At 38.9% G+C, this 10,000-nt stretch overlaps 2 protein-coding genes across 2 annotated transcripts in view; one reads left to right on the forward strand and one right to left on the reverse strand.

Moving 5' to 3' along the window:
* LOC138012809 (fibrillin-1-like) overlaps positions 1–10,000 on the forward strand; it is a 45,872-nt gene that overhangs the window by 5,695 nt on the left and 30,177 nt on the right. The window lies entirely within an intron of this gene.
* On the reverse strand, positions 5,706–6,812 carry LOC137968908 (uncharacterized). The gene is made up of 2 exons (XM_068815377.1): positions 6,428–6,812; positions 5,706–5,950 (listed from the first exon to the last, which is right to left on the reverse strand). The coding sequence occupies exons 1-2, from the start codon at positions 6,810–6,812 to the stop codon at positions 5,706–5,708; spliced, it is 630 nt and encodes a 209-aa protein (XP_068671478.1).

Here is a 10,000-nt window from a genome sequence, read left to right on the forward strand (position 1 = left end):
CTTGCCAAATAAATGAAAATACCTTCAGCACAGTCAACCATTTAAATCCATTAATATATCAATATGCACATTCTCCACACTGTTCTCCAGACATTTCCTATGGTACATACATGTATGAGGAGAATAATTATTTTATTTCACAATCAAGTCCTTTTTCACTTGTAGATCATTTCCCATTTTCTCAAGAACCTTCATGTTTGATCAGTTAAGAGACATTAACATAAGGAGAAATAAAATATTGGTAACTCTTAGGGGTTAAAGGGCTGAACATTCACTAAAACCTACACCTATCAGGGTGGATTCATAACTGCATGCCAAGACATTGCCATTCTGAGTTACCAGGGACACTGCCACATCTTAGGTTCTTTTAAAACAATGATAACAAATCAGCCTTGTCATCAAATTAAGTAATAAGACATGTAAACAGAGTACATGAACATTTGCCACATAACAAACTATGTATACAATAAAAAATTCAATAAGCTTGAACTCTTCAGTACCTACATGTATAACATTTTTGCATTAATTTTACTACGAAAATGAAACAAGTGAAACCTCTTCTTATCTGCCCCATTTTGAAATCATTTTTCAAAAGTGGAAACCACCTTTAGCACACTTTTCCAGCAATTTCACAAGGCCCTCACCAGACACTAAGCAGGTGGAGAAAATTTATGTCCCATCCAAGATGGAAAGCTTATGTGAGGAGCTAGCCTGCGAATGCAGATTTATGGAAATACATCTGCGTTCGCAGGCTAGCGAGGAGCATGCACCAGGAATGTTTGAAGATATTTTGATGCTAAATTTAACAACGAAAAGAGAACCCCCTCACAAAAAAGAAGAAAGCTTCAAAAGTCAAGGGTTGTAGCAGTTCTGCAGAACTTGAGTTTCTTTCGAACCAGGTAGTTAACTAAAAATTTTCAAACATTTAAACAAAGGAAGTTCTGTGATGCATTTATGAAATTATACTCAACGAATAGGAAACCCAAATTAATTTAAAGGGCATATAGGTGAAAAGACTCTGGCGGGCAGCATATGTAAATATGAGTCAACTAAATGCTTGATAACAAAAAACAGCGTCATATGAAATGTAAATTGAACAATAGACATTTGTCATTAAGAACAAATTCTAATAAAATGTTGGTCTGTCCAACAGAAAAATAACAGACTACAAAAGGCCAATGGTCTTAATTTAACCCACGGGCTCCCAGGGGTTCCCCATTGACGAGTAAAATGGTCTGGCGTTAGACAGAGTAAAATACTCTGGCATTAGACAGAGTAAGATACTAAGTCTGGCCAGCTTAGGCCGGTTTGGGCATCAAAGTGTTAAAGTTTGGTGGATTTAATTCTACAATTCCCTTCTGGCTGGACAAGTGATGTGGTATCTTGTTTACCCAAATTCATTTCATAACTACCGGTACTAAACTGAACTTGCCAAAAAAAAACCAAATGGAAATTGGTAAAATACTAAGGGAAGCAACTGAGGCATACATTCCAAAATATACGACACAACAATAAAAATTGAATAACATTCAGTTACAAGTATATGTAATGAAAGGGATAAGCATGTGTTAACCAGGTTACTGAGAAAGTTACAGTCAAAACAGCTCAAGCATTCCTCTGGTATGAGCAGATTCATGAGTTCATTATTGCAAATTTTATATCGGTAACCATTTTGAATAATCTGTTTGTCAAATGAATAGTGCAAAATTCAACTCAATCCTCAGTTGAAAACTCGAATTTTGATTGGAATATTGCTGGCTCCCAGTGCCAGGCTGCCGTGGGAATTTCACAGGTTTACTGATTTGCATAATCTTCCAAACAACTGTCATTTCACTCTAGCAACATTACCGTAATCTTACCAGTATCCTCAAACTTGAGACACCATGTTTTTGAATTAAAGATTGGATAGAGAAATTAATTTTAAAATAAAGGCAAATCACGCTTGTTACGCCCTGGGCAGATTATGCAAATTGCTACACCTGTCAAATTCTCACGCTGGCCTGGCACCGGAAGCAAGCAATAATCCAATCAAAATTCAAGTTTTGACCTGAGGCTTGATTGAGTTTTGCATCACTCATCCGAGAACCAGATTGTTGAAATGATTCCTGAAATCAAATCTGCAATAATGAACTCATTAATCTGCTCGTCAGAGGAACGCTTGAGCTGGTTTGACTGCAAAGTGAAGGGATTGTGTGCATGTTGTTGTATATCAGTTAATCTTCTAATCTTGTATATGGGGGAAATTGTGATGCTGAATATATTTTTACAATGTTATTGGCTGCTCTACGTGGGGAAAAAAACATTTATCATGCTCATCGAGGACGACATCCACTTCATCGATGCACAACAACACCCATGTACCACAACTACTGCCTGGCACATGTGCACTGGTCTCATGGACATACAGCCATCTGTTTTAGCCATCACATGACCAGCAGAATGTCAAAAATTCCATCATGTTGTCCCTGTCGTGTCCAAAACTGGTACAATCAAACCGTATAGAGGAGGAGTGTCAATTGAAGCTATACTGGAGCACTTACATTAAGAACCACATTAATCAATTTTTGAATTAACATACATGGCCACATCGTCCCCAGAGTACAAAACAATTAAAATGACTGATACCAAGAAAAGTTGCGAAAATCTGAGGTATAAAAAAGAGAAAGCAACAATAACCACATAATTTAATGATATGAAAATATCGTTTATTCTCATATACTTTAGCTACAGTGTAGAAGATACAACGTGTACATTTAATTGTAGATGTCCAAATTATCGAGTACTGCAATAAAATGCTTAGATAGGTGAAGTCCTACAGAAACATGCAGAATGTGGCAGTAGTAAACAATGACATACATGTGCCTCAATTTTTATTTCTACAAATTACACCGACTGTAAGCTGTCCGTGAAGCCTCGAGGTTTTTAATGCAGGGAAATTAGGAAAAATCAAAGTGACTTCATGAATCAAAATTCAACAAGCTTAGCAGGCGCTAACTATAATCATTTAACCAAGAAAAACTTTACAATAAATATTTGTTTTAGATACCTTGCAGACGAGGATGAACGTAGCGATAGTGACGATGATCAAGATGATGACAAAAATCAAGAAGATGAAACAAACAAAGGAGGAGATAATGATTTTGTCGAAAGACAGCTCGTATCTATCACTGACAAGTCAAGGAGCTTGTGCATGTTGAAACAACGCCAAAGGCAAATGCGACCAATCCATTCCTTCATGATGGAAAAGACTTCTCTGATCTTCATAACAAATGGCTTTTCTGAAAACCACTCAAATATTAAAAGGTCACAACCAACAATCGCAACCATGGTTGTTTACACAGAATACGTGTTGTCCTCATATCCATCTGTTCACTAAATAGCCCAAAACTATGTTCTAAGTATCAGGATCTACAACATGATAAATTTCGACTCAGGCACATGTACAGTAGAATTTTTCATAAATGCTCATGCATTCCGCAGAAACACAACAGTGAACACCATGTAAAGATCATGAATTCTAAACTGAACGCATGCGCATTTCATGAGAGGGGCATTTTTTACGTCATAACCTCTCGACCAATCAGCCGTTTTTAAGCCCTGTCAGCAGTGCCACATTTCGCGCACAGGCTAACATGAAGAGTTGAACGTACGGATGTACGTACGATGACGTCATAAGCCAAAGCCAAAAATTTTTCTCATCCATACGCCTTATTCCAAAATGGCCGTCATTTAAATATTCTTTTTTTTAAATTTAAATTAGACCTTGATGCCTCGTTCAAGGCAAAATATTCTTTCGAATTTTCAGCTCAAGAACGAGGTATCAAGGGCAAATTTGCATGGAAACAAAATAATATTTAAATGACGGCCATGTTGAGTCCCAGGGGATTGAAAACTTTTCTTTTGCTCCACCGAACCTCGTTCCCAAACTTTTCAACTCGAGGCTCTGGGTAAGAAATTCATTGTCTATGGCCAATATGGCTGCCGCGCGAATAAGTCCCATTGGCTTACCATTTTTTCTTAACCCTAGTGCTCCGCACGCATGCCTTCGCCGCTCGAAGCTTCGCTACTTAATGACAATTCTACTTCCTTTTAACGCAAAACTGATTCTCTTTGGAGACATTACAAATCAATTGCTAATATATAGATTTAGCCTGATTTAGCCAAGCCTAAAAGCGAAGCGGAGTAACTGCTGAATACCCCGCCACTCCAAAACGGATCTTGAAAAGTGATGGCTACGCGGCTACGCAGTGCTTAGTATACCACTCTTCCTCCTAGAATATGTTAGTAAGGAAAGGAGTGGCTACGCGGCTACGCAGTGATTATTACCACCCCTCCCCCGTAAAATGAAAGCTAAAATCTTAAAAGAGTGCTTAGGCTCAACCAGTAAACGAGTGCTATATTCTTTACACGATCTCTGTAAAAAGTGTAGTTAACCGAACCGTAAATTGAAAGCTAAAATCTTAAAAGAGTGCTTAGGCCTAACCACTGAAACGAGCGCTTAGGCCTAATCACTAAACGAGTGCAATATTCATCGCACTATCTCGTTAAAACGTGTAGTTAACCGAACCGTAAAATGAAAGCTAAAATTTTAAACGAGTGCTTAGGCTCAATCAGTAAACGAGTGCTATATTCTTCACACGATCTCGGTAAAAAGTGTAGTTAACAGACCCGTAAATTGAAATTTAAAATCTTTCAAGAGTGCTTAGGCCTAATCACTGAAACAAACGCTTAGTCCTAATCAATAAACGAGTGCAATATTCATCGCACTATCTCGTTAAAAAGTGTAGTTAAATGAAACGTAAAATGAAATGTCCTTCCTCTTTGTAATGGGGTAAGTCGCACTTCCTGACCGATTTCAAGGTCTGGTAGTATCTTTACGTTCCTGTCGTTATAGCTTTTGGCCATCTGGTTTTTCCGCTGTATTTGATGTTGGACTCCTTCGGGGACTTCTGGGTATAATAAGTTGGTGCTAATGGGAACCAATGTCTTGGTTCTTCGTGACATTAGGCGCTGGGCGGGGCTGGTCAGCATCCCTGTGGTTGGAGTGTTGCGGTAGTTCAGCAGACTAAGCCACGGATCTTTATTGTCTCGCTGGGATCTCTTGAACAAGCTCTTCACGACTTTTTTGGCTGACTCTGCCTTTCCATTGGACTTTGGATGGTACGGGGAGGAGGTCACATGCTGAAACTCCCACTGAGTGGTGAACTCCGAAAACTCTCCACTCACGAACTGCGGTCCGTAGTCGGTCACAAGAACGTCAGGGATGACGTGACGCCTGAATTGAGCTTTCAGGAATTTGATCACGGCTGATGAGCTGGTGTTCTTCAAAAGGTCGACAAAGTCTGAATAATAGTCCACCAGGACTATGTAATCCTTGGAATGAAGTGAGAAAAGGTCTGCTCCTACCCGACTCCAAGGTCTCTCTGGGATCTTGTGGGTCTGCACGGGCTGCTGTGGGTTGGCTGTTTGGTATTCTGCGCAAAATTCACACTTGGTCACTGCTTCTTTAATGTGTGTGGTCATGTCAGGCCAAAAAATACAATCTCTAGCTTTCCTGAGGTATGCTTCTGTTCCAAGATGACTGGAGTGTAAGCGTGCTAACATCTCAGATCTCAGGGAGTGAGGGATGATAATTCGTTGATTCTTAAAGAGGACTCCATTGTGCAGTGTCAATTCTTCACGGAAATTCCAATATTCTAGAACTTTTAAGGGACTTGGTCTTTCGTGTCAGGCCATCCAATAAGAATAGTGTTCTTCAGCGCTTGCATAACAGGATCTTGTTCGGTGGCCTTCTGTAGTTGAGACGGCCTCTCATTTGTGTTCTTGACGGCTTCAAGTGGGTTTATTTTTTCCTGCTCCAGCGCAAAAACTTGAAATTCATCCTTCGGCGAGTCATCTGTCTGCCTGAGGTACGCTCTTGAGAGGTGATCAGCAACGTACATTCGAGAACCTGGTTCAGTTGTATTTTACGTTGGGGTTGTAACGTTGCAGTCGTAGCAGCATTCTCTGTAGTCTGCTTGGGGCGGTTCTTTAGCAAAGACTTTTTAAAGATGGACTGCAGTGCGGGTTTGTGGTCAGTTTCAACTGTAATAACCTCTCTTCTTGTAATGTACTGGCTGAACTTGGCGCATGCAAAGACAATTGCCAGACATTCCTTTTCAATTTGAGCGTAGCGCTGTTCTTCTTGAGAGAGAGTACGTGAGGCAAATGCTACAGGCTAATCATTCTGAAGCAATGTTGCTCCAAGTCCTTTCGCGCTGGCATCACACTGTATGGTTACTTCTGCCGTCATGTCGTAGTACTTAAGTACTGGATGCCTTGTAACGAGTGTTTTGATTTCCTCGAAGGCCTTATCATGCTGTTTTGACCACACGCGAAGCTTCTATTCTTGGTAGTCAGCTCACGTATTGGGTGTGCAATCTCTGACAGCCTTGGTAGGAACTTGGCGAAATACTGAATTGACAAAGCCGAGTAAACTGAGGGTTTCTTGCTTGCATGTTGCTGACAGCTTTTATTTTATCTAGGTCTGCCTGGAGGCCTTCGCTGGTGAGGACGTGGCCCATGTAACGTACTTCTGTCTTACGAAGGTTAAGCTTCTTACTGTTAAACTTTAGGTTTACTTTGCGTGCTCTTTGAAGTAGCCTTATCAGGTTGTCGTCATGGTCTGTATTGGCTTCTTTGATGGTATCACCTGACCCTGATACCAATATGTCGTCTCTTAAGACGTCTACTCCATTTAGATCGCTGAGGTATTTTTCGGCTTGTAATTTGCATTCAAATTCCTCTGGGGCTGCATTGACTCCAAATGGCATCCGAAGATATCGATATATTGTAACAGTTTTCTCGTTTATTTTTTACATTATCGCTAGTACGTGTTTCGGTATTTCTTTAAGGATTGTCACCTTCATAGATAACGTTTGCTATTATGGTTGCGAATTCTTCGCCCTAACACCCTCATATTTAAAAATTTACTGATTGAACAAAGTCAATCTGACCACCAGGCTAATTGTTGTTGTAATTTTTGCATCGAGTAGTTTATATAGTTAAATCTTTTAGTCTAGTTTTTAAATTTATAGTCTAGTCTTTAAATTTCAATTTTATAGTCTAGCTTTGTACTTTTATTGAATAGATAACGTATTGTAATTTTACTTTTAATTTTTGTATACACCTTCACATTTAAACGAGCCTCTGTCTCACCAAGTGATACGTGTCTAAATAAAGTACTACTACTACTACTACTACTACTACTACTACTACTACTACTACTACTACTACTACTACTACTACTACTACTACTACTACTACTACTACTACTACTACTATAGGAAATGCGTAATGTTTTCTGGGTTATCTCAGGCACGTCGGCTTCCATTGATACCAGCCTCGTAGCTGAAGGAACTACCGACGTTAAATAAAGTTACTTTACCTTTACCTTTGCTAGTCATAAGTTTCAGTGCTTTTCACAGTAGTTCAGTTCTAGTGTAGACTTCGTAAGGTTAACTTCTTCATCCATCTGGATTTTAGTTCTATCTACACTCGTGCTCATCGTCAAGTTCTCTATAGAGCTTTTGGTCAAGACTAGTATTGGTGCGTGTGCAAACCAAAGTAAGTGTCACTGTTTTCTTGATTTTGTTTTTTTCCAGTATTTAGTGTCGGTTTTAAGTTTAAGTTTTGCTTGTCTTATTCTACTAATATATTTGCTTTGGTATCTAGTTTTCAGTCAGTTTTTAATCGTTAGTACTCAACATGGATTTATTGATCAATCTACTCTGAATCAGATATGATCATTGTCAAGTTTCTATCATCGTATCCCGTATCCTATATAGATTGTTAATCAGCTCGTTTGATCTTATTTCTTGTTGTATTTCATTGATGTGCTATTTGAAATTATTAGCGTTTACCTTAGCCTTCTATATACCCTTTTGTTACTTTTATATAGGTTGTTAGCTAAATTAGTTTCTGTTTTCCTTTTATCGCCTTTTAGTTCGAACCGACTTTCATCGTCCTTACGACTTTGTGATCTACCTCTCAACTCTGCATGCGACCTTGGGCTGGACCTTGGGTCCGTCGATGTAAATATATTATCGTCGTTTCAAGTTGCAAGGTTGTACCACTAGGAACTTTGAGCATTTCTGTTCAATAAAACTACGCTATTGCCTTTAATTCGTCGTGTTCGTCCTTAACGCTGCGCACCGTCACGGTGTTATTACGTAATTTGCTTGGTTCATGTTCTCCGCGTTCCACCGAGTAAGTTACAACCAGGACAACATCTTCACGATGATCCAGAGACGTCAAAATGCGGTTTCCGTGAGGGGCACCCAACGAGAATATAGTGCAAAACCACTTAAACATAGCATTGTTAAACGTATTTTAGTATCTAAACGGTAGATATAGGCATATTATTATCTCCTACAAATTTTTCGTCCGTTCGGATTTCCTAGCTGAAAGTCTAGTGATCCGAAAATTATAGAGATCAAAACTTACCTTCTCGAAAATTTCAGCCGGAAAAAAGGCTTCCGAAATTTCTAGGTGACCTTTTTAGGGTAAAAATCCGTTAAAAATGGGCAATCATCCATTTTTTAGATGTTCGAAAATCCGAGTGGGACAGGCAGGCAAGCAAGAAATTTGACAACAAATGTTCCGAAAATTCTAGATCCCAAATCGTCTTCCGAACAGATATTTTCCAAAAATTGACGTTGAGTGCCCCTGTTCCGTGGAGTGGTGCTTACAATACGCAGACTGTAAAGGTGGAATAAACCTGGTAAGTTTCCAAATAAAGATTTATTTGAAACACTACAGCTTTTTCGATGACTTTAGATAGGAAGGGAATGACTTTAGATTCGATGACTTTAGATAGGAAGGGAATGTTCCGGGGAATGTTCGCTATAAATTACAAGATGCAATAAAAGGAAATTATCCTTATTCTTGCCAAAGATTGTCTTTTTTTACACTTTTCTGACAGTCTGACGCGTCTCTATCTTGAAAGCCATTTAAAACTTAACCTTAGCAAAGAGCTCGCGCCAATTATATTTGTATTCGCTCAATAAAAACTAGCATGCGACCAGGAAAGTAACATCTTTTTTCGCACAACTGAACAGTTTCTAGAAGGCAGTGGAGAGCGACTAACATTTAGTTTCAAATGGGTATTGTTTTAGTTTTTGCTAATTACGTAAATGAAACATATGACGTATTCAGTTATTGAAACCTATACGACCCCAAAAAATTATCGGTTTGTTTATCTTTTGCAGAGTAACAAATTCAAGTTCTATTCATCTGTAATACTGCTTACTTTGCAGTAGTATTACTGACATGTGGGTTTTCAGTTTTTTCGAAAGCGGCTTTTGGTGGTTTTCACGGTTACGTCATCGCCTCCATGTTGGTGGACGAAAATTCGCTCCTTTTGTTCGTCCACCAGAAATTGTTCATTACTTCTTGTTATCTGTGTCTCTAGAGATTTCTCAAGAAAATTAATTTATCATTACCAGGACGACGAGTCGCTTGACTGGTGTTACAAAATAGAACATTTTTTGCAAGTGAGTCACTCTAAATGATCACGTGGGCCCGCAAGACGCCGTTGCGATGCCGGTTGCTGGAGAAATGTTAAAACAGCATAAAGTTTGAAGAATTTGTTGCAGACTCGCAAGAAATATACCATAACAGTAAAACCGATCAAGGATTGTTTAACAATAAAAAAAAAGATTTTATGTTGCTGGCTATACTGGTTATCAACAAAACTGCGATACAATCAACCAAGTGTAACTATGTAACAAATACCTCTGGGCAAGGTTTTTATGACCAACACTACGCAAGAGTGCAACCATGAGTCAGTCAATAAAACTTCTGGAAAAATCATACATCTTTTTTCTATTATTCTCATGATAGTTAAAGGTCAATGAACATCAAAGACAAGGTCATAGAGCTTCTTGCTTATTCGCCAACGGGCATCATCTATGACGTTCTTCACAGTTGCAAATCTATGCAAGTTTAAGCTCCAGAAAGA

The sequence above is a fragment of the Montipora foliosa genome, chromosome 8, assembly GCF_036669935.1.
Source record: "Montipora foliosa isolate CH-2021 chromosome 8, ASM3666993v2, whole genome shotgun sequence".
Lineage (NCBI taxonomy): Eukaryota > Metazoa > Cnidaria > Anthozoa > Scleractinia > Acroporidae > Montipora > Montipora foliosa.

Excerpts from the sequence above, each read along its gene's own strand:
- LOC137968908 (XM_068815377.1), bottom strand. The coding sequence starts at position 6,812 with ATGCCATTTGGAGTCAATGCAGCCCCAGAGGAATTTGAATGCAAATTA. Across the intron at positions 5,951-6,427 it reads GCCAAGTTCCTACCAAGGCT|GTTCTCGAATGTACGTTGCT; the intron begins GTCAGAGATTGC and ends CAACTGAACCAG.